Raw genomic sequence first — 26,234 nt, forward strand, 5'->3', positions numbered from 1 at the left:
AAAAATAAAATTTTATTTTCAAAAATGAAAAATTTTTACTAATATAATTGGTCTTATAAGTCATAGGAAAAAAAATTTTTTTTATAAAAACATGTTGCTTTTTTAATAAGACATGTATCAATTAAGAGATTAATTTCAAATAATTACGATGTTTCAATACGTGATGTTAATCTTGTTTTTTTGATGATCTACATTTATTGTTGCTTAACTCGACATCTTGACTTGATAATGATAAGATAATGATAAGTGCTTATAAATAACATTTATCAAATTATATAAAATAATAACATATATTTAATAACAGGTAAAATAAAGAATATAATATACATATATTGTAATACAATATATGTATATATAATTTAGCCTAGGAAATAGTAATTATTATACAAAAATTAAGCGTTTAATTGGTAAAACAGAGTCTTTAGGATCCCTTTAACTTACAATGTGTGTATGTATGTGTGTTTCGATCTGTATTGTATTACAATATAGAATATTTGTAATACAATATTTGCTTAATTTTTGTATAATAATTATTATTTCCTTTTCTACAGATTTGAAAATTCTTTTCTAGGATAAAAGTATACGCATTAATACGTGAAATGGAGTTTATGCTGAGAATGACAAAAAAAATTCGAAATTGAGATTTTATTATTTCTTCCATTATGGCGTTCGAGAGCCATATCACATTGTGACAACATTATCACATCGTGACAACATTTTCACATCGTGACAACATTTGTTTCATATAAAAACTGTGCAATTTGTACAAAATTAGTTTACAGATTAGTAGTTTGTACAAAGAAATCGTAGAAGACGTAGAATTCTTAGAATTGGGCTGAAACATTTAACATTATTGTTATACAAAAATTTGTGTGAGATATTGTAATAGCATAGTACGTAGTGATGTGTCAATAACACGTAAATCGTGATAAATATGTGTGTAAGTTCTACTTACATTATGACTAATCATCTATAGGATTGCCTTAAGAATTAAACGATATAAATGGTCACATGTTTGTCAAAAACACTTATGTACATACTTTTACATTAAATTGATTGATCTTATTTAACTGTAGATGGATTAGTACCATATATTGGGTAAATTAACTTAATTGGTTGAGTAAATTGGGGTTAAACTATTTGAACGTGAATAAGTCATAAAGGCGTGAGCAAATATGCGGAAACAATGTGCTACATGAATAAATGTATAATATTAATTATTGAAAAATGTACAGTACTAACTATCGACGATGTCGCTCGTTTTATTATCTACATTTTTGAAATAGCGAGAAGCAAAATGCTTGTAACGCACACATATATAGTAATAAAAAAATATATATTTCTAAAAAAATGCGGAATGATTTATTAAATAAAAGATTGATTAAAAATTACATTTCACAGAATAAATTTTTTGTATCTTATTGTTAATTAAAATAGATATAGGCGTTACGTTAAAATTCAAGACGAGACGTAGGGGCGTGGATGGCGGACGTTGTATAAATGTAAATGAAAAATGTAAACGTTTAATTTCGGTTGCAAAAAAAAGATCATTATTTTTACGCATCTATGATTGCTTTGCGAAATTGGCTTCTCACTATACAAACAACTGTAGCGAGTTAATGAATTGCAAATAATATTGTAGTTTGCAATATAACGTGTGCTTGACTCATCAGAAATATAAAATCTAAAATTCTATTTCGATTTCCACTTCTAACCAATCAACAAAGCGCGCATTTTTATGTTAAGCTGTTCGATAACGCATTTGAAGATCGATTAAATCGGATAGATATAATCACGTAATCATTCCTTGTTGTGTCGTGCAAATCACGTGTTAGACTGGATCGCTTTGTTCGATTCACCTCGTGGCTTTGGAATGAAGAGAAAGCATATTATGACTCAGATCTTTGTCAGTCGGCCGTCAAGTTCGTGTCATTTTCTGATAATTTATTCGTGTGCAGTGAATGACATAAAAGTGAATAGCGAATTTCAAACTGGCTTGCGTCAATTTACAGGTGAGGAAAATAAAAACTATATGTATATATATATATTATGAGTTAAAGGCATCTTTTCATTGTGTCGCTCATCGTTGGTTTTTAAGCGATAAATAGGTCGTGCAATAATTTATTGATGACAATTCAGTCATGTGACCTTCGTTAAAAAAATAAGCAATGAGCATTCATACGAGACACGATCACAGCTGCCACCTTTCGATTAGTGTTCTATTAAAAAAATCGACGGAGTTCCCACTATTTTGCCAGAGATCAAAATTTGTGTTGTTTTCTAATATGTTTATAAAAAAAAAAGGATTATCTAAAAATCAATTTTTCTAAAAAGATTTTTCTAAAAATCAAAGGAAAATCGACACGTGCATTTAAAAAGAAAGATCACTAAAATTTTGAGCGATTAGTTAGAGATTTTTCAAAAAACTAAAATCTTTGGTCGGAAACCGGAGAGATGGCAACTATGGACACGAGTATGTACCAAAGAGTGTGTAATGCGGCCTATTTGTGATCAATCTGATGCAGACAGCACGGCTGTATCCTGCATAAGCGGTTTGTTGACCCAGCTTTCAGATTGTAAGGCAGATAAGGGAGATGACTAAAAAAACGTCCCACTGCTGAAGATAGCTTCTTTCGTCATCATCGTCATCATCCATCGCCTACATCATCCGTCGCCTCCTACTTCAGCTCACCCCAACGGCATAGACTCTTCTGTCGTGTGATTAAGCACGATTGACGAGAAGTTTCCGAGTGTTTGAACGTCTGTGACACGCGGATGTAGAACAAGTCGTGACTTCGTGACGAGGCACTTTTCTTTTTTCCTTCTCTTTCGTAGAGTTCTTCCTCTTGCAAATTTCTCTGGTTTTCACGCGGATTAGTGGGAGATTGCAATTCAGTGTTTACGTCGCAGTACAGTGCCAACATGGGCTTGGAAAGGTGAGTGAGATTGTTCGTTCTTTTGGATCTTTGTGAAGTTTTCATTAAAGAATTTCATCTGATCGCTCGTTTGGACTTTGGATATCAATTTTTTGGATTTTTTTTTCAGACATGTATTAAAATAAAGAATTTATAAAATAAAACTACTCTGAAATAAAATTTACTAAATTTTAATACATATCTCTGAACAACATTAAATAATTTGCTTGCACTGACTAAATATTTACTCAATAAAAAATGATGAGTTAAAAATTAAATTAATGATTTTTATATAAAATAAATATATGTTTACATTTAGTAAATATTTAGAACTATTCAAATAAATATTTATTAAATTTTAGTATTTTTTGAGTGTTGCAATACACGATGTAGAATCTATATATTTGATGAACATGATTGATATCTATTATATCTATAATTACGGTTTACTTTTTATCTAAGATTGTGATTTTGTTCTCTTATTTTATTTGATAAGTTAATTGCTGTTCGTTAATTGCCAGTTCAGATGATAAACATAATATTCTTTTCGATAATTCTATCATATCATAATGTAGTTATCGCAATTAAATATGTGTCAGTTTGTAAAAGCGAAGAAGCTTATGTAAAATATATCATAATTTTGTTTTAATATCTTTATATTTGAAAAATAATTTATGAAACAAGTGATTCACTGAACTAATCAAATCATATCATTGTTACAAATTTCTTTCGAAAATTTGTGATCGAAAATATCTATATAAGATTTTAGATATTTATTTATATGTTGATATTGAAATTCTTGGCGTTTTCATCAATTGCTTTCCTAAAATTAGGTACGAATGATATAACTGTTGTATGGTACATTTAATCGATTTCACGAGTCATTATAGGCACATTCAACAGAAGTCGATACTTATTTTTAGTAAGCACTTTGATTGAATTATACATTTGGATTTAGAGGGATAGAGTCTTATAATAGCAAGGAAAACTTCCAACGCAAAATAATTATTCTGCTGAACATGGTCATTGTATAACCAAAGTGTGTTGATGTATATGTAATGTTTTTGTCTATACATGTTAAATATGTCTATACATTCAATTTAAATATTGAATATTTTCAATACAGTGTGTATGTGAAAAGTGGAGTGCCAATTTCTAAATTTAACGTATTTAACGGGATTGTAACTTTATGCGACCATACAAATAAATACGGAACAGTGCATTACTGCATAAAAATATCAAAGAGGGGTATTGAACTGCATGCGCTGAAACGTAAATGAATAAACATATCATTAAATTGACCGGTTGCGCGCCAATTATTATGTTGGCGTTATTTTCCCGGCATAATTTTACAAAGTTAAAAGTATCAAACCAATTTTGCCAAACATGGGAAAAACACTCCTGTTAACGCCCGATAATGCTGTATTATTATGACATAATGAGACGACAATTATAAATTTGAAATCCGCTTCCTCGTATACAAAGCGACTAACAATCTCATTCTTATTAATATAATTTACAAATTCGTCATGTATATAACTACAGCCATCAATGTCTCTATCAATGTATATTATTGTTGCATAAAATACAAGTTAAATATTTAAATGCGAAGAACAGCAAGTATACCGAATCAAGTTTAGGAATTGCATGGAATGAGTTGCACATCGTTAAATGTCTAGGTCAATACTTATATGTATTAATGTATGTAAAGTATATATAGAGTTCTACAGAATGTCGCGCAAGCGTCAGATATTAGCGTGTGAAACTACTGATAAAATTTTCTGAACAGTTTGGATATTACAAGGAATTTTACGAATTTCTGTTTTCTTGAAAACATTTAAAAACATCTAAAAACTTTTTATATTAAGCTTAATAAATGAATAAAAACAGATAGAAGAAAAACAAATAATTATAGATTTATTTTTTTATTTAATTTCAAGTTGACTTTACTTCATTAAATTTGCATATTTGAAAAATAATTTTAGATGGATACTGATAAATGGAAAATTTATGATGAATGATGATCTTCTGAGATTTTCTGTTGTTGAAGAAAAGAATTTCATCGTCGGCAATTTGATTGGCGATAATCATTAATTATAATCCAGCATAATAGAGTACGTATTTCAGTATTCATTCAGCATTTTATTTTGCCTTTTCATCAAACACATCACGTATATTTCTCTTACAGTTCATTGCCACGATACATATATCTATGTCAATTAAGGTTCGATAACCATCAAGTCTTGCACAATGAATACTAACGCTGATTTGTACAAGAACTGATTCGCAAAAATCATACTTAAATCTTCATTTCATTTGATTTCCATCATATTTTTATTACAATGCGCGTATTGCAATTGCTCTTTCACGTTCACACAACTCTAGATCAAAAGGATATTCGTAATTGCGAATGAATTCTATTATTCCTTTATATACGAAAAAAAATATGTTTATGAAAACGTTAAGTGATAGCAATTTACATAATTTAATTCTTTTACGTTATTTTAGTAATCTAATTTTTTTAGATTCCATTATCTCAAAAATTCGCTGAACTACTACTAATTTTTTTTGTATAATTAATTAGTCATAGTAACAATTTAATCAGTGATACTTAATTAGTATCAGTTTGATACATAATTGAGTTAATCGGCAAAACTTTATACTTATCTACTATAAGAATGAATTTTTGTTTTAAAAAGAATAAATTGATTGCTTTGAAAAGAATGAATTGCAGTCTAAAAAGTGATCTTTTCAGTGTGTCTTATAAAAAAAACTTTTTTTAGCGTTGCTTCTAAATCATCCTTAAACATCGTCTCTCACATAAGAAATTTTTTCTTTTCAATTCTTCCTCGTTTGCATAGTTCGTAAGCACGTGTCACAGCGTGCTATTTCATAGCAGCATTTGCGCAAAGTGTGGCACAATATGAGATTAGTCCTTCAACAAAACGGTATCTTGTTTGTTAAATAATGACACGTGTCGAGAATTCGATCAGTCAATCACTTTTATCCAATATCACATACAACTGTTTTCGTTATCTAAAAGTAAATCTGTAAATATTACGGAAAATTTTACAAATAATTATGATGAAGCAATTGAATATGATTAATCTTGATTCGAGAACAATGTTTCACGTGTAAATGACTAATTTGTTGTCATAAGTAAAAATTTTCCATTATTCAAGAGATAAGAAAAGAATATATGAAAAAAAAGTGTAATTCTGGCGCAGTATAAAAAAACACATATATGAAACTGAAACAGAAATATAAAAAATTGTTTATAAATAATGGCACGAGTTTTAAGTGCAATCCAGTTTTGAGATATTATTTTAATTTCAAGTCGGACGAATGAATTTTACACAAATGTAATATAATTAATAGTGATATGATTATTTGCAATATGAAAGAAATAATATCTTTATGATCTTAAATACTAATTAAGTGATTAAGATTTTTATCAATATGTAAATGATAATTAAATTAATTGTAAGTGATAATTAATTATTGATCATTAATGATAACTTTATTAATTGATAATTATTTAAATTATAATTAAATTATCGATTAATAATAAGATTATAACATACATATAATCATCGCGTTGTAATTTGATTCTGTTAAAGCTTATCATTTCAGTATGGTATTAAATCTTATTTCCATATTTTCAATTATTAGTATCATTAATAACGTCATATTACTGCGTGATAAATGCGGTGAATGAAGAATGTCTACATTTTCCCCATAATTTATAACAAGGCCATGTACTCTCTTAAAATTAATGAAAATTTTACTGATTAAATATTCCACTGATTGGAGAGTATTACACTTATTTTAAATTCAAACATTCACACTTTGCTCTTTTGTATCTTATTGATTGTGATTAGTGGAACCAAGATTTTACTGTAAAAATATTAAATAACCGCATATATCAGCAAAATGTAACCTTCAAAGCTTTTTAAATTTATGATTGCTATTTCTTGGTAAAAGCCCTCATATCTATAGAAATAAAACTTGCATTTAATTATTCATATAAATTCATAGAATTATATATTCCACTTTTTTTGCTCCTAAATTTGTTATTCACATCACTGTTTTCAGCGATCTAATATCACTGATTGGAATAATTTACTACTAATACTTATTTTTATCAATATAGATTAATTTTAATCTTATAATTACTTCATCTTTCTCTAGTTCTAAGAATTAGGAAATGATAAAGAATCAGTTGAACTGAGATTAAAGTTAACTGAAAACAGGCATAACTGATTCTTTCCAGTGAGATCTCATTAAATGCAGTGGTATATTTTTAACTATTTATATATCTTCATTGTTTTTCAGTGATAAGATATTGATTTCATTTAAGAGAATGTTTTTATTTTGATTTTCATTTTTCATTGCTAAAAATTTAATTCGAATTAAGAATGAAATTTTTGCAAATTTGCACAATATTTTAATAAATTGAAATCTTTTTTATAATTATAATAAAATAATTTGAAATAATTGATATCACTTTAATGATCATGAATTGCTTTTAATCGACTCGAGAATCGACCATATTACTTTAATATTATTTATTTATAATGAAAATGTACATATGATAACATATCAAAGATTGGAAGAATAATTTAAGAAAAAGTTGTCTCTCCTTCGAAATATGACGTCTACGATTATATCTCAATAAATATCACTCTCTTATTATTGAACGTATCTATATATCAGTATATCTATATATCTCTTGTAAAAATCTCTATCACATATGTTTATACATATGTATAAACATTGGATTGATCAAATTAAAAACAATTGTTAAATATGCATTGTGATAAATATTATCTAAATAGGATATCGGTTAGATATCGTTAATACGTAAACGTTTATCTTGTGTTCCATGCCGTTATTTCTGTAGGAATGAATTTAATTTGATTTAACAAATGAGATGTCTCTCTCTCCACAAAATATTGAAGAAAGATGCTGATTCAATTCTTTCTAACGGAGCATAGATTTCCTATTAAGAACAGGAAATGCGCATTCTGTACTTATTACATTTACGAATTTTACGTATACAACATTGTCCGATTGTTAGAATAATGCTTAAAAGTCGGGAATTAGTTACAATAAATTCATGAAAAGCCATAGATGACACACAGATTATATTTGTCAACTAGTTTTGATTTCTTTTTACACTTATTTTCACGATATAACAAAACTGTAGCTCATATAGCGTACACAAGAGAAGCAATACAAGCTGGAACCGGCTAGTTGAAACCAGTTACATATGTATGATATTTCTTCAGAGTCTTTCAATACATAGAGTAACGTCAAAAATATCCTTTCCGCGATTTTTAATATTAATGGATCTTTATTCTCTTTCTCTCTCCGTTAATTACGCACGAGTATTGAACACGGAAAATATGTATGTATTATACAGCATATGTATCAAAATACCATTAAAATTGACTGCAGTACGAATTATTGAATACGAAATATATTTCGTGCATCACATAGGAATACATATTAAATTGCTAACATATTGAGCAACAGGATTGCTGATTAAACGTGCGATGGAGTTACGGTTGCTTCCAATATTTACAAAATATGCATACGTTGATAATATATTGTAATTTACGTCGCTCTATGAATGAAAAAAAAAACACGCATTCGTACATTGATGTAACGATTTTGAATATTCATCCAAGCGAGTATTCGCCGTTTCTCAATTTAGAAATCTTGAACATTTTCCAGCATGCAAAAGATGCTTTATAAAAAATGAAATTGCTGTATTTGAAGCTGCTGCTAACATTTCTCAGACGATATATAGATAGATCTCGATTTCCTCATACATTAATATTAATATATTTATGATAGACATTAATATTAATGTGCACGCAGACTGTTTTTTTTTACTACTAGGTGATCCAACACTATTCGGAAAAAAAGATTTTTTTTGAACACTGGAACAAGACTAGTCATGTTTTATAATTTTTGAAAATGCTAAATAAGAATGCGTTTTATATATCATATTCATATATTATATTGCTCCATCATGCTGCAATTTTAAAAAATTTGCAATTTAATTAAGTAAAAATAGTTATGTGTTTTATGTATTTTATTATGTTATAACGATGTATGATGTATTGGAGAAGTTTTAATATAATCAAAATTAAGTATGTTGCTATTAAATATATTGACTTTCGGTCCTCAAAAGAATTTTTTTAGAGTGTCGGTTAATAAAAAATTCAAAAGTTAAATATAGAGTCTATTACAAAGAAACTATATATATAGTCATTGATAATTTAATGAAATAGTTTTTGACTATATTTATTTAAACTTAAAAGTTTGTTAGGCCGTTGTATATAAGTCAATACAAAAATTAATAAATTCAAAAGTGGATTCAATATAGCGGATGTCAAAACTTGAAAAATCCGGATTTATACAATAAAATGTCAGATTTCTTTCATAATTTTGAATTTATCAATTTTGATATCAGATTCTTATATAGAAAAACCTTTATAACATATTTAACTAAACATAATTGAAAACTATTTGTAAATCGTCAATGATCTAATTCACTTTTTCGCAATCAACCCTAAACCATTGAATATCTTATTAAGCCGACATTGACAAATTTTTTTGAGGATTGAAAATAACATGCTTAATTTTGATAGCAATAAAACTTTTCATATCGTAGTAATAATATGACAAAAATATACAAAAATTGCCCTTTTTGCAATTTTAAACATAAATTTCTCAAAATTATGACGTGATAGAACATTTGGAAACTTCGTATACAGCGTAAAAAACCTACGGGAACTGACTAGTCTCGTTCTATTTTTTTTTATCGAATAGTGTAAAATCACACATCTCGAAAATGCTCTCCGAAGAGTTTTCGAACTCTTTCGAAGGATTGTCCATTCAAACGGACGACATATCCATATAATAATTTCCACGCTCGTTTCTTCATAAGTTTAAGATAAAACGTTATTCCCCCACCGATTGTTTAGCCGTTCCCCACTTTCGCAAACATTGTGTGGTTACCATCGCGAAATGTTATTACCTTCAAAGAGACAGTAAGTACTTGCTGCTTTTGCGAGTTGGAAGCAGGCAGGTGCACGTAAGGTCCAGCGGATATCCGGCGATGATGGTGGCGGTGGCAACGATGATGGCAGCGGCAATTCATTAATTCGCTTATCAGCGATCGTGTAGAGCAAAAAGTGTAGCATGCGGCTCGTGGCTCACGCGTGCGAAATCGGGTTTTACGACGTTTAAAAGGCCGCACGCTCGTATTCGTGACAGACGTCAGGCTTGAGCGCTCTGATTTAAGGTAATAAAATATGTAGATACTGTCCAGAAGGTTATGCGCGTGGAAAACGTTTTCTCGCTCCAAGACTGTAATAAAAGCGAAAATCGTAAACGTCGCCTTTGTAAATTGTTTCTCGAAACGCGAGTGCACACGTTATCCGAAGAAAAGAAAAAAAAACAATTATATGTAAATCTATAGTTAACGACGTTATCAGCTACATATACACCAAAGTATTTGCACATGAATAGAAATGCTAAACATTGTAATAACTGTATATATGCGCATGTTGAGAAAATTGACCTCTACAAGTACAAGACACGGGATTAAGTATGTTATCGGACTTTGAATTTTCACGATGATTATTGTTGTGTTTATTAATACTCATGCTTATTAATACTTTTGATAATGTTCACGATAATTATTATATAATATAATTGTTATGTTTATTAATGCTTCCACAACAAGTAAAGTATTTCTAAGTACAAATACTTTTAAAAACGTAATGAGATTAATGATAAAAACAAGTCAAGTTGATGGCAGCTTAAGTTCTATTTTTATCTTATGCATATCGTGTGTGTGTGTGTGTGTGTGTGTGTGTGTGTGTGTGTCATTTAAAAAATTAATTTCATAATAAATTTAATTTTCAAAATATTGAAGACTGTGTAATATGCTCCACAAAAAAAAAAGAAAATACTCAAAACGCTCAAAATTGCACAATTTTCAGATAATCATAATCACTCGGTAAAAAATTATTGCATAAAAATGCATGTCATTTTTTATTTAAAAAGTAATTTAAGTAAATTTTTAAGTATAAAGATTTAAGATATAATCAATTCCAAATATTAATTAAAAGATTATGTATGTCACATGTATAATAGTACGATAGTGTGCATATAATAGTAATGTTTTGTTTAATGTCGGTGATTGCGAAATGTTTGACGTTATCAATTCGACATATCATTTCTAATACCATTCCACAATACACGAATAGATAATTTTTTAAGTAATATTAGATTAATTATATGACTAAAATATTTTATTATTTATTATATTTTAAATAACTTAAAATAAGTAAAAAGGAAAAAGGGCTACGAGCCTAAAACATAAATTGACAAACTGTATGAGTAGTTAAAGAAGTTTTTTGAAATAAAACTATGTCATAAATTAAAAACGTAAAATATAATTTGACAATCAGAAGGTGAACAAACGTTTCGATCCTAGTTGGATCATTTTCAATGTGACAAATAAATTAGTGTGACAAAGTAAATTAACAACGGTAATTAACAATAGAGTTATAACGTAGATAAAAAACATAAGAGATCAAGTAAAATTCGCATTCGGACGCAAATTAACTATAAAACTCGCTCCAAATTGAGAGGAAATCAAACAAACGATTATAGTTGACAAAAATGTGCTCCTCCGAACCGTATGTGTGTATAAGGACGAACATGTTTGTCTGTTAGCAAGTATAAATTGTAATAATAAATTAACGGTAGAAGTAAATAAAAATAAAAATAATAACAATAATAAGAAAAGTACGAATCGAGTCGCAAACAGTAAAAAGGAAAGTACAAATAAGTCGTAAATAATAAGTCAAATTTAAAGAAAGAGGCAAAAATTATCTTTGATATTATAAGACAAGCACATAAGAAAAAAGAGTAAATCGCCAACATGCATTGTATATGTATGATAAGTTTAGAACAAATAAATTCACAATAAATACCTTATGTGTGTGTCGAAATGATGTATTATAGATTAGGCAATGCGAATGGAATCGAAATTGATCGTCTCTCTAAGAAGCTAAGATATAAAGTACGACATATAAAGACAAGAAGGTTGAAATGGAAATTTCCATTTGCTTGTTTTATAATATCAAAGATAATTTTTGCCTCTTTCTTTAAATTTGACTTATTATTTACGACTTATTTGTACTTTCCTTTTTACTGTTTGCGACTCGATTCGTACTTTTCTTATTATTCTTATTATTTTTATTTTTATTTACTTCTACCGTTAATTTATTATTACAATTTATACTTGCTAACAGAAACATATTCGTCCTTATACACACATACGGTTCGGAGGAGCACATTTTTGTCAACTATAATCGTTTGTTTGATTTCCTCTCAATTTGGAGCGAGTTTTATAGTTAATTTGCGTCCGAATGCGAATTTTACTTGATCTCTTATGTTTTTTATCTACGTTATAACTCTATTGTTAATTACCGTTGTTAATTTACTTTGTCACACTAATTTATTTGTCACATTGAAAATGATCCAACTAGGATCGAAACGTTTGTTCACCTTCTGATTGTCAAATTATATTTTACGTTTTTAATTTATGACATAGTTTTATTTCAAAAAAACTTCTTTAACTATTCATACAGTTTGTCAATTTATGTTTTAGGCTCGTAGGCCTTTTTCCTTTTCCTTATTTTGATTTATTGAGCCTTATTATTTTATAATTTAATTAAATAACTTAAATATTGTATTATTTGTCTTACATTATTTATCTTATATTTAACACGATGTTATGAGAAAGAACATGGCACGTACTTTTATTACTTTATTTTTCACGAATTTTCGTGTTGAAATTTTATTATCAGATTTTGAAATATTCTGTGTGCGCGTGTGTGTGTGTGTGTGTGTGTGTGTAATTATAAATAATAATTTCGATATTACATAATTGTTAATATTATTTGCTAATAAGATGCACTATATATCTTTGCATAAATATAGAATTGTCCCATCATTCGAGTATTCGCATCTCCTAATATTTCATTGTAATATCGCATTTAGAATCCGTGAGAAATCGCGTGACAGCTCGACTATCACGTGGAAGATCCTCCGTTCGCAAATTAAAAGGATATAAAGAGAAAAAGAATCGTAGAACTAATGGCTCATTCTGTTGTTCCATTCGTGTGCCGTGCATTCTAAAGGCAAAGTACGTAAATCTCCTCAACGTCCTTGAGATTAACTTGGACTATTTGGTTCACGGTAACTTTCTCAAGTCACCTCGCGCGAGTAATGATCAGAATATCAAAACACGCTCCATTAATTTATTAACATTGTCTAGTTTCTCGTAAACCTCGTTTTCACGGAAACAATGCCTGTCTCGCGTAAATCGCGAGAATGGATAAACTTCACTGAAGACTTTCGCGAGCGGCGTGCGTTTAATGCAACATCAGAATGGTATCGTAAAACCGAATACGTGCCGGTAGTTACTCCCTTTGTGCATTTCACCGCTCGATATGGTTAAAACAGTATCTCGTGACGCAATGGGATAAACTGCACAATTGTTTTAGCTATCTGGCACAATTGGAAGATTACTTTATCTAGTTCGGCGTTCCGATTTTCTTTTCGGTTTCTCTCTTTCGAGCGCATCGGTTTTCCAGTTTCCGGTACCGTTGGGAAATCAATAGCCACGTGCCATACATAGAAGTTAACCGCGTGCTTGCGAGAGGTCAGCACGCAGCCTTGGGAAAGCATTGAAATTTCTTCTGGTATTTTTCAAACATTTTACAATTATCTGTTTATTAAACACGATATTTCGCAATTTTTTGTAAAAAAAAAATGCGGCCTTGCGAAAATATAATCGAAAACGCGAGTTGTGAATTCCTCTGTGAATTTCCATATTAAAACATACGGTTAAAATTACCTGATGACAGAAATCTCTGTAAAACAAAGATTTATTGTGCGTATGTTCAATATATACACACAGTGTGTTTGCAAAAATATTTTTTTTTTTATGATAACATTCTCACGCAGGTTCACGTTGTAATCGTACATGTAATCGTTTGCATACACGCAATGATTTAATGCTGTAAATCAAAAAGTCGAGAACGGATTCGGCGAGATTCCATACAAAGCGATTATCCAATCCGTGCCTTATCATTCCGTGTTGTACGCGTAATACTTCATATTGAGCACAGCTTTGCACTTCCTTTTTCGGTTCTTCAATAATTATTACGCTCCGATAATCCTGTTTCTAATACGTCATACTTTTTGCGTTATTTGCCGCTGGGCCGCTAACTTCCAGCACCTGCAACATCGTCGTTATATGCATGCGTTGTTTATATACCGCCGGGATAGCTCCGGCTACTCGGTGGAGAAGTCGTTTCCGAGGGCAGTTCCTCTCTCTTTCATTCTCTCCTTTCCTCCCCTCCCCCTCCCTCCCCTCTCTCTCTTTCTCTCCCGGTACTTTTTACGGGAAAAAGCTTTCTGTAGCCGCCTTCGCGCGGCGAACTGATCTCGTTTCTTTATGTAATGCCCGCCCAAGTCCGACGCGCGCGACTGGCATCATTTTTCATTCGCGATGTTCCCAGGAAACTTGAAACATAAAGCGCCAGGTTGAACTTTCGATCGGCCGCCGCGGCGGCGATTCCCGGCAAGTAGTATAAATTCCGAATATGATTGCAGCTTACGAGACGTAAAAGACGAAAGCATGCAGCTGTGTTGCTCAAGGAAGGACGAGGCTGACTCGCGGTCGGGACTGGAAAATGGTACGAATGATATCCACACGTTGACGTAATCGTAAAATGGAAATGCAACGCGTCGGAATCTCTGCGTCGGAAAAATAATCTTAAACTGAGAAAAATTCCATGTAATAAAAGTGCGCTACAATAAAACGTGCACGAGAAATATAAAAGTATTAGAAATGTCTTAAATATATCTTTCAATTTATAATAATTAAAAAAAAAAACAAAACGAAAGCGAGAGTTTAGTTTACAATAGTTTGCATATCAAGTAATATTATATTAATTTATACATATGTATATAAAATATCTTGAAAGGAAAGTTTTATTTTTTTGAACTATAATATAATATTCGAAGGTATATATTTAAGACATTTCTAATTATAAATATACATAATTAGTAGTAGTTTATACGGTATTTACAAAATTTTATTTTCAAAATTACTTCTTTCTATATAACGTAATGATTCAAATAAAGTGTATTAATTTATAGAATTAACTAACATTTTCTCGCGCGAATTTTGACTTAATGCAAAAATCTTACTTTTTATTGTCAAAGGAATTTGCATGAATTAGTGATAAATGTTGCCTGGTTTTATCTTACGTAACACAGGCAAATTGTATGAAGTCTTATGCACACAGCCAGTCGTTTGAAGAGATGATTAAGATGGGCTTATATTTCCAGCCGGATTATTCTTCCAGTTAGCGTTGTTTAAGTATCACTGCTTAACAGTAGTATTAAATTACTAAGTATATATGTATATACATGTATAGTAGATGCTAGCTTGTTAAATAGATGTTGGAGATTACGCTGTAATTGTGCGTCGACTCTAGATATCCGATTATTCAATATTACATAACTTAGATGTTTAAGTATGCCGTGTAATTATTTATTTATGTTGTATGTAGTAAGGAGGATATAATGGAAAATATAATTGAAAAATCTGTTTTTCGCGTCTTTTCAACAAGCCTTTTATGATATATAAATATGTGTTTTAGTTGATTTATTAATACTTTAAAGTTTAAAATAGTGATCTATATGAGTTAATATATAATAATATAACATGATTCTTCCTGTTATGACCCTTAATCAAGAAATGCAGATTATCGATCAAAAATCTTTACTTATTTATTTTCAATAAGCCTCGTATGATAAATAAATTTGTTTATTAGTTGAATATTTCGAAATAATATTATTTAATGACATGTGACTTTTCTTCCTATAATATCTTAATCGAAAAGCACAGATCATATAATCGTGTTTTTATTCATTTTTATAGGAGATATGAACGATCCATTAGCAGGGAACGATATAGAAAAATTTGGATTTTACCAGATCGTGACATTCACATTTCTCAGTATACCGTTGATACTATCGGCAGGATTTACGCTTTCTTATGTATTTACTGCGGGCGAGATTAAATATAGGTATGCGTATGTATATCTTTGCTAATTGTTTAAACTTTCACGTATGTATATGCAGTTAAAATATACATAATTCAAACATATTTGCAAAACACGATGTCGGATTTTAACATATTTAAAATATATAAATGTTTTAAATTTATTAAAATACAATGTTGAACTTTAAATTGAGTGTGGGAAATTAAGGAAATAAAAGCAATTGTTTAAATGCAGATGTTTAGTGCCGGAATGCGAGCATTCAGGGAACACGACGTTTGAACCGCCGTGGGTCAATGCTTCTGCACCGAAAATTGACGGGATCATTTCTGGTTGCACGCGTTACACGGTGCGAGATGATCGACCGGGAATATGCACGGAAACATCGTTCACCAACGTCACTTGCGATTGTGATTCTTGGATTTACGATCCAGAGGAGCATACGATACTCAACGAGGTAATGTGGCTCTCAGTAATCAGCGCGTATTTTTCACTCGTCGAAATTTAGACCTGACAGATTAATTTCCTTTTTCCTTTTCCTTTGCTTATTTCGACGCAGTGGGACTTTACCTGCGACGCTAATCGATGGAAACTCACAATGGTGGGCACAATGCAGAATATCGGTCAGTTCGCCGGCTTGATGTTCGCTGGATACATATCTGACAGGTGAGAGATCAGCACAATATCCCCGGGACTTTAATTAATTAACTACGTACAAAATATTGCGCAACATTCGTCGCGGATGTCGACGAGGTCGTTTTCATTTTATTTATTATCTTCATGTTGCCAAAAAAAAAAAAAAAAATTATAATTACATTAAAAAACATAATTCTCTAAATTTCATTATATCATATGACGGGTAATTTAATTAGCTATTACGTAATAATATTTAGGATTTTATGTATATTAAATTAGCTATTCGTATGACATTGTATATGTCGTATGACTTATAAAAGATGACATACGTAATGGGTGGATACGGTGGCATACATGATAAATTTAAGTTGCGCTATTTTTCCTCTATTTAAAAGGTTTAAAAATACATTGTTTTTCTACATTTTTCCTCCAATTCTAGAAGATCTAAAAATACATTATTTTTCTACATTATTTTTCCTTGTGAGTTAAATATAATAACAGATAATCGCTCATACAGATAATCAGCTGACTTCTTTTGTAATGCGTTTCTTTGTATAGCCAGCAATCAATCATGATTAATTGCGAGATTAAATTAAAGATTCTTATAGTTAAAAGGATATATTTAATTTTACGTAATGCAAGGTAATACAAATAGTCTGTAACAATGTTTTTACAATTCTTCGATTTCACAGATTCTGGATAAGAAAGCATGGCGTATCGCGAGGAATTTCGCATTGCAGCATGGCAGAAATGCGCTTTGCTGGGACAATGTGCACATCCATGTTCATTCTTTTATTTCTAGATACGGGAGACGAACCTTTTTGACGGTGGCGACGTCTCTGTCTGCAGTCAGTGGCTTGATACATTCCTTCTCCGTGAATTATTGGATGTTTCTCGCATTCGAATTCCTCGATGCCAGCATGGCGGCTGGAATTTACAGCGCGGGATTTATTTTAGGTGCGTTAATAACGGGACAATAAATATGCTCGGGGAGAGCAAAAAATATATGCGACACCTGTAAGCGTTATGTCGTTCCTGCCCTATTACGAGTGTTCGCGGGTGGCGAAGCAAATTCTCGATGCAATGCTCTTTACTCACGTTTGGAATGCAAATACGCGACACGCATAACGCAGATATTTTCGAGTTATTTATTCTGGATTTACCACGTATTTATTTAGTCGTTTATTAAAATTGTAGTTGTAGCTTTATGCGACATGCATTTAGATTCCTATGAAAATATATTCAGTGACAAAACATTCTCGGGAAATATAATACTAACAAGCCATATGAAAGATAATGAGTTTTCACTCAAAAATTGTTCGAGGTGATACTTGCGGAAAATAAAAAGATAGAAAAGAAATATTGCACTTTTCTTAATGTATTATACATGCGGAACGACTTGAAAATACCTTTATTCTTCAAACCAGGGATTAATATTTCGATAATATTTATCGCAGTTTATGAGATTTTTTTTATTAAACCGTCGATTAAATTTATCGATTGTAGATTATATCAAGAAAATCGAAATTTTTTAATATCTTATATATCGCAGAATTTTTGAATCACCGACGCACTTGTGTCGATCGCACGAATACATTTTTCTACATCCGCTGTCGTATTAGTTATTACCGATAAATTGCATATTACATAAGAATCACGTATTATAAGATATGTATAATTAATTCCACGTTTCTCTTCACACAGTGTAATGCCCTTTCAACAAAACTTACGCGTTACTACGTTCGCTAATAATTTATACACTTGTTCGCTCTCAGGGTTGGAGACGGCGGGAAAGAAAAACAGAGTCTTTGGAAGTACTATAATCTGCTGCATGTTCGCCGTGGGTGAGATTTTGCTAGGATTGATCGCAAGTTGGCTAAGATCTTGGCGAACGCTTCTTAGGGTAATATACGGGCCAGGACTGTTAGCTGTCTTCCTGCCTCTGCTCATTCCAGAATCAATTAGGTAATTCTTTTTAATCTTAGTCAACACTCGCGTATGTAGTGAGACCTTTTCAATCGATTAGCAAAATTTGAAATCGTCGAACATTGTATATCTACAATTTACTGAGGTATGTGCGTGATTGATTCTCCTTCATGGATGTCTACCGGGAATTTAATTAAAAATGACATAATTCATTGTATTAAAATGAATAAAAGACTGAAAGATTTATAGCTAGAATAATTTATTATCTTAACTATTATCTTATCTGCAACTTTTTATAGTAAACAATTAAAAAAATGAATGGAATTGATTAAGGAATCTTTATTTAGACGGTAAAATTTTTTACATTGTATTTTTATCTGCGAAATATATGTACATAATGCCAAGATTAATAAAGAATAATATTTTTTTTTTTAAGAATAAAACATTGTGTTTCTTCTCAAATTTTTAATGCTTCAAATATGCTTTAAACAGTACTATATAAAAAAACATATTTAAAATATATTAAAAACATCAATTAAGCATGTTTTAAACCGTTTAAAACACACGTTTGAAATATGTTTTTTATCAACCTTGCATAATGCCATTTTCAAGGTGGCTGCTGATAAAGAATGAACATAAGAAAGTGGAAAAAATATACCGTAAAATGGCTCGGATGAACGGTCTGCCAGTAACGGACGAGGCCATCAATACGTTTAAAGAAATAAATGTAGATAAGGAGGAAGCGGTATGTCACTTATCTCTTTTTTTTTCCTTACAAATACATAATGTTTAATTATAGATTGAAAAAGTTTTATCTGCAAGTCTACTATTTTCTAACATATAGCTATCGTTCATAATAATATTTTCAGTACAGTCAGTAACTTTTGTATTATTCCGTAAATCATCAATGTAAAACGATGACTTGTGTATGATTCTTACGGCTTCATGGCCATCTCATGATTGATACGATCTTTCAGAAAAGTAAACTGGTGACATCGGACGAAAGGAAACCGATCGTGCAAGTTCTACATAGTTCAGTGATACTCATTCGACTGCTGATTTGCTCGTTCTGCTGGCTCACGAACACGTTCGTTTATTACGGACTGTCGTTGAATTCCGTGGCGTTCGCTGGAGATAAGTACATCAATTTCGTGCTCGTCGCGGTGGTCGAGATACCGGCGTATTGCCTTGCTTGGGTGCTGACCGATCACATTGGCCGTAAACCAACGCTCTCTGGCTCATTCCTGCTGAGCGGAGCGTTCTGCCTTGCAATCCAGTTCATACCGGCAGGTAAAGAGATAAAAAAAATGGAGGTTCTCTTCAGACAAGGATGAGTCCTCGTTTTGTGGCTCATGTTATAAAAAGCCGTTGAATTGCGTTTACGTCAGAGAAATTTTTGCGAGAAAAGAATTTCGGAAATATTTTTTGAAATATTAATGTCAACGATGTGCACCTCGCTGTGTCACATATTCCTTTCATCATCGAGCTATTTAAGTGCTTATCCCATTCATTTTTTAACACAAGAAAATAGAACATGTAACACGAAAATGAGGGAAAAAAATCCTTCCGAAACTATTCGCTATTTCTTTCATGTTCGTTAATGCTCATATACATTTTCGTGTTATACCATGAATGAATACATAAATGAATACGTAAATGTTAGACCAGTATTCCTAGTCAGTTCTTATATTCACAAGATCGCTTAAGTACAGTCTTGAGATATCAGAAACCAATTACAGAACCGTATTAGCAATTTTTACGATGATTACTGAAGACTGTCTTGAAATAAGAATAGACTATGAATACTGATCTTAGTGTCACGTTTCAAAAAACTTCGTTGACACTTTTATTCCCCTTTCTTGTTTCTAAGATCATATGTTTTATCGACAGGAGGAAGAAAAGGCGCGCATTTGAAGCTGTTACTTGAAAAAACTGCGAGATCTTTTTCATTGTTTTTTTTCCTCTTCTCCATGACCCTCCCTCCCCCCCTCCCTTATTTGCACATTGTCCGTGCTGGAATCACAAAGTTTAATCGCAAGAGCGCGCACGAGCGCACGGCGAGGAGCTATAATCGCGCGAAAATATAAGCTGTAAATGTGTGATACGCCGCGTTGCATATTACGTGTGTAATCCACATCCGAGAGCAAAAAGCGCGTTGAGACGACGCTACGTGCCGTCATCGTTCGGCTTAGTCGCGACCGTGTTGTTCATGTAATTATGTCGGTTATAATGGCCACTATGCCATGGCGTGCGATCCCGGTGATTTATCGTTGCTCTGTTTCCAGGATCCTGGAGTTACGGGCCTTTACTTTTATACATGGCTGGAAAGCTGTGTATCACCATGGCGTTCGCTACCGTTTACGTCTTCACGGCGGAGCTGTTCCCGACGACGCTTAGGCATTCCTTGCTCGGAATTTGTAGCATGACAGGCCGTGTCGGATCAATCTTATCGCCGCAAACGCCTCTTTTAGTGAGTCAATAGATATCCATGACAATTAACAGATGTTTTCTGAATTGCTCTTTGATAACACCATGCTGTCGTAAACATTTTTCAGATCTATGAATCTATCAACATTCCTCTATAATTTTAGAAAACTTTTACAGATAATATTTTATTTAAAAATATCATTTACGTATCTTCCCATTTTAAACATGATAAATATGATTTTTATATAAATAATATAAAAATAGTTAATAGTATTTTATATTTCATGAACGAGCTATGCAGTTTATTTCCGTGTTTTGGTACATCATTAAACGCCAATGTTTACCGTAGACTTTGCAGTTTACTTCAGCAGGGCGAGAAATAACCTGATACAGTATCAGATTGCTCCTCGCTCTGATGAAGTGAACGGCAATGTTCACAAGACGTTGGCATTTAACGATGTATCAAGATACAAGAGAATAACTTACAAACCGCGTAACTTCTTTGAAGAAAACACTTAGAAAGCTTTCAAAGTATTATTAAATATATTTTACTTCTCAATCACCATTGAGAAATTCATTGTACAAACTGTAGTTGTCTCAAACGTTTCATTAATTACGTATCCTTATTTACGTTCAGGTACAAATAATGCCGTCACTGCCGCTCATCCTGTTCGGGTCCATGGGCATGATCGCGGGCGTCCTGTCTCTGATTTTCCCAGAAACTTTAGGGACGAAACTTCCGGATACTGTATGGGAGGCAGAGAGGATCGGCAAGTCAAACGAGATTCGCGAAATTCCGGATAGCACGCCACGCCAGAAAAGCAGCGCAGAATGCTAAGACGCGCTAAAGTCTCTCTCTCTCTCTCTCTCTCTCTCTCTCTCTCTCTCTCTCTCTCTCTGTCTCTATACCGAGAGAACGGTGATAGTTTTTAAAAGTTTACTGACAGCAACGGTCCCGCCAGATAGAGATAAGGGGGTGATCTTCACGAGACTCGACATCTAAAATACGCGGGGCGCACAATTGATGTGGGGAGAGAAACGCAGTGAGATCTCATCGTGCTCGCCGCAACAACGAGCGCAATGCACGCTCGCAGATTTTATCTGTCGGCGATTTGAATAAGCACGGCATATTCCACCCCGTAACTGTTTACCCTCCGCCGCCGCCGCCACCGCCGCCGCACCCGTCGTCATTTGTCTTACTCCCTCGCGTTTATCCGCTCGCGCGCGCACGGAAGAGAAGGATTATAATATCTTCCGGTGAAGTCTCAGTGTTCTCACGGTATCTCGAAATCTTTCGAAATCTCCCCCGACGTGCATGAGCATGCAATTCGCGAGGTGTTAAGTGGAAATAGATCAGATCTCTACCGCGCTAGTTCGTCGCATTCGTATGATATATTTGTATGTCTTCATTATACATTACTTTTCGCTTCCCGAATTATAATACTCGCACTGCATTAATAATTAAAATACCATTCTTAACTCGGGAACAGTCCTGGAGTGTTTTTATACCTCACCGTTTCCTTAGGATAAAGAACTGATTAGTGTTTCAAAAAACTGATTACCTTTATCAATAATTGATGATATTGCATCAATAACTGTCATCAGTTATTGTATAATTAAACAGTTTATTGAAATTAATCAGTTCTTTTTCTTAAAGGTCATTTTAATTTTAACATTATTTAATATTCATAAATAAATGAGATAGTATTCTAAATTAATTTTTAAGATGTTTTGTTTATTTTGAGAAAATAAATAAGCTTGAATATTATATTTTCGGGACATAATTAAATGCAAATTTTATCAATTTTTCTACATTAACATTAATGAATAAATATAAACGCCGTGATCTTTAATGAAAAATATTGTAGAGTATTGTGAATACAAATTTAAAATTATTTTAAAAAGTCCCTAGAGTTATTTGCAAAGATGAGAAGAAATGTTCGATAAACATTCACGAGAACAGGATCAACGCAAGAGTAGTGCTAGGAGAATGTATTCATGAAAAGAAACTTCGAATCTGATAATATCTCGATACATTTAGAATTTTATATGAATTCAAGTTATTTAGTTTATCTTTATGGATCCCAATAGACCTGAAGAAATCAAATTTTCTGTGAAATATAGGAAAGAGACATTTTATCATCATATTCAAATAATCATATTATAATTGTTTTCATTTTAAAAACTATCTTAATCAAGTGTATTTTATATTAAATTTAAATTAATTCATTAAATCATTTATATCATTGATTTGAATGACTAAAAAAAATAAAAACTTATAAAAAAAGAAACAAAATGTGAACTCACATTACCACCTTTTCCTCTAAGAAGTCAAAAACATTCGATAATATACAATATGTTATTAATAATATGTTGTTAATAATATCAATTTTTAATTGGAGTGTAAAAATACCTCAGATGATCATTTACGTGAAAAAAATGAAAACTATTTTCGGGTTAAAAATGGATCGCGGCTCATTTCATCCAATTGTAAGAAAGATTGCAGCACGTAGAACAAATATGATAAAGATGTGTGAAGAGAAATGCAAATTTCATCATTCCGTATGTTTTACGCCAGGATTTGCTTCGCATGTGGACCGTCATTGCACGTCTGTCAACGTAAAATATTCGCGAAATACCAAATGTCTACCGTCTATTTTATATAGCGTAGTTTGACCGTTCAGTATATGACACGAGTTTTATTTTTACTCTGAACTCTTGATATTTTTATCCTGTAATTCACTGATGACATGACGTAAATTATCCATTGCTGATTCATTGTGATAATTTATAATAGTTTTAATTATTCTGACGAGGTGAGTGTGCATGTGTTAAGTGTATCTAATATATGTTTTAGTTGTTTTAGTATTATTGCGATTTCTTATACGCGCGTACATACATATGAAAATAATGGCATATATCAGTGATGTGCAATCCACTAAATTGGTTTTCTGCGGTCCGCCGGACCTCGTAAAAATATATAATTATACTGAAAAAAATACTGTGGTGACTCGCCACCAGAGATCCAACGCGACTCGCTCAGATTCTCATGAACCACAATTCACACGAATTCACTTTAAATAAGACATCGATTCAAATTCACTCCAGACTAAGGTAGGCAGATTCTAATCGCCTTACTGATGAGTCTAGTAGTGTGGAAATATACATTTTTTATTTTATGTAAATTATATCAAAATAATTGTTACGCGTAAGTTTAAGATTTCAATCAGTTTGAGATACATTTTTAAAAAATCTTTGAGAATTTATATTGAAAAGTGTAGCTATTTCGTAAATAAATGACATGTTTGTAAAGTATTTAATTAACTTTTATAAACGATCTTTATTATTATGTACACATCTTTATTAAAATGTACAGTCGTGTAAAATAAAAACGATTATTAAAATAAATAATTAGAATAAATAGATAAAAGATTTTATTTTAATGTTAATAAAGAAATTATATTATAGGTATATACATTTGTAATTTCCTTATTAATATTATGATAAATATAATTATGATATATATGTACGCTATCAAAATAGATATTATGCGGCCCATAAAATTTTATTTATCCTTGAAAATAATCCTCAATTTAAGAAAGATTGCACATCTCTGGTATATGCAATGAGAATATAAAAAGTATTACAAATTAGAGCAAGTTTCTTAATAATTAAAACTTTTGTTTCTTTTTTAGACTAAAAAGAAAACAAGTAGTATCAAAGTATTATACATCAATAAGTATTACGGATTTTAAAAGGATGTTGGTATCGCATTAATGTAATGTGAGCGTGAAAAATTATGTAATGTATCTTATTGCATAAAACTTGTGTAAAATATTGTTAGGAAAAATGAATATTCACCGAATGAATTACCGAATCATTTTACTGAATAATGTGATGTGCGCACAAATGTCAAAAATACAAATAGATTATTCTTTATGCGAAAATGTAGCACTTTTATTCCCTTATATAGTTTAAAGTAGATCTTAGTTTGACTATTTTAATCTATAGGGATATACAATTTTAAATTGAATCTACATAAATTTTCTTTATGTCTGATAAGTTCAATATTTTTAAATAGACAGATTTTCAGGATTGACACTATTTTAAATCTTTTCCAAAGAGCATATCATCGACTAAGTAGAGCTCCTTTTTTCTTTTCTTTTCTTTTCTTTTGTTATATATAAACATAAAATTTGTCTTGACAAAATTATCTCACAGATTTATTTGATAATTAGATATCTGAAATATCAATGATAATTTTTCTGTATGTCAAAAATTCACGATTAAAAAATATGTAATTATCTGTAATTATCGGGTATGTATGTAATAACGCAATTCTCATATTACGAACACATATTACGTTCTATCCAAGCAACAACATTAGTGGCTACGTTTGCTTATTCCATCACAATTATCGGAGATCACACTAGATCCGATCGGTTCACTTTGCATTCCACTGGCTTGAGAAATCGGTCATGTTTACGATTTGCCGACCCACAGAGCCGAGCTCCTCGATTCAGCTACTCTATAGATCCAGGGATACGCGTCTCTGTGTCGGATGGATCTTTAGCGCTACGTATCATGCATGTGCACTTATGTACAAACCTTTATCCTAGATTAACTACACCATGCTCAGTCCGGTTTCGATCCCGTGCATGTAGATACGTGCTTTACCGAGCAGTCCGAGCACACTTCCTATTTCGCTACGCGAAAAAGATGTCGTTATATAGAGATGTCACTATAGAGATGTCACGATCAAATAACACTGCAATGGTATAAAAAAATAAAAAGAAAGGAACATATCGATAATTAGATGCTTTTTGCAGTCGGTGATATTTTACGTAAATCGACAAGAGCAAAATCCCTGTCGGTTGACGACGTTATTAGCAAACTTCCGTTGCAAACTCCTCTTTGCATCTTCATGCATTTTCATCGTTAAGCATTTGCATTTGACCGACATAATCGCGCCGTTCTTAATTTATGAGTGAAAATCGTGTGTAATTAATGCCTGTTTTGAAGGCAGCAATTGAGAATCTCTTCTTCTGATATGTTTTCTTCCAAGAATAGATATTTTCGAGAGACGGAAAGAGACATTTTACATTCGTCTTGTTACTTTCATTTTTTTATTTTTTTATAACAGATTATCTGTGGCGCTGAT

At 31.6% G+C, this 26,234-nt stretch overlaps 2 protein-coding genes across 5 annotated transcripts in view; one reads left to right on the forward strand and one right to left on the reverse strand.

Annotated features, from left to right (window-relative positions):
* LOC105143670 (uncharacterized) overlaps window positions 1-26,234 on the reverse strand; it is a 204,792-nt gene that overhangs the window by 7,108 nt on the left and 171,450 nt on the right. Inside the window, exon 1 of one of the 2 annotated variants that reach the window (XM_087402631.1) lies at window positions 9,967-10,101. The exons of the other annotated variant lie outside the window; for it this stretch is intronic. The gene's annotated coding sequence lies outside the window, so the exon portion shown is untranslated. Of the gene's footprint in view, window positions 1-9,966; window positions 10,102-26,234 lie in introns of those variants that run through there. 2 annotated transcript variants of the gene reach the window in all.
* Window positions 1,829-25,870, forward strand: LOC105143626 (organic cation/carnitine transporter 2). 3 transcript variants are annotated; one of them, XM_011052075.2, is made up of 12 exons: window positions 1,829-2,012; window positions 2,567-2,936; window positions 14,628-14,710; window positions 15,964-16,111; window positions 16,322-16,541; window positions 16,644-16,750; window positions 17,523-17,677; window positions 18,496-18,685; window positions 19,259-19,391; window positions 19,624-19,936; window positions 20,932-21,116; window positions 21,711-25,870. In XM_011052075.2, exons 2-12 carry the CDS (start codon window positions 2,923-2,925, stop codon window positions 21,909-21,911), a joined length of 1,749 nt encoding a protein of 582 aa, XP_011050377.2. In that variant the 5' UTR covers window positions 1,829-2,012; window positions 2,567-2,922; the 3' UTR covers window positions 21,912-25,870. The 3 variants fall into 3 exon arrangements, with proteins under 3 accessions (XP_011050377.2, XP_087258761.1, XP_087258760.1); XM_087402635.1 differs by lacking the exon at window positions 2,567-2,936 and having other exon boundaries at window positions 1,832-2,012; XM_087402634.1 differs by lacking the exons at window positions 1,829-2,012; window positions 2,567-2,936 and adding an exon at window positions 10,095-10,233.

The sequence above is a fragment of the Acromyrmex echinatior genome, chromosome 2, assembly GCF_024713525.1.
Source record: "Acromyrmex echinatior isolate Ae372 chromosome 2, ASM2471352v2, whole genome shotgun sequence".
Taxonomy (NCBI): Eukaryota; Metazoa; Arthropoda; class Insecta; order Hymenoptera; family Formicidae; genus Acromyrmex; species Acromyrmex echinatior.

Bases quoted from the DNA above. Each gene is read 5' to 3' on its own strand.
- LOC105143626 (XM_011052075.2), top strand. The intron at 14,711-15,963 runs GTACGAATGATA...TCATTTTTATAG, and splicing joins GCGGTCGGGACTGGAAAATG to GAGATATGAACGATCCATTA. The intron at 16,112-16,321 runs GTATGCGTATGT...GTTTAAATGCAG, and splicing joins GCGGGCGAGATTAAATATAG to ATGTTTAGTGCCGGAATGCG.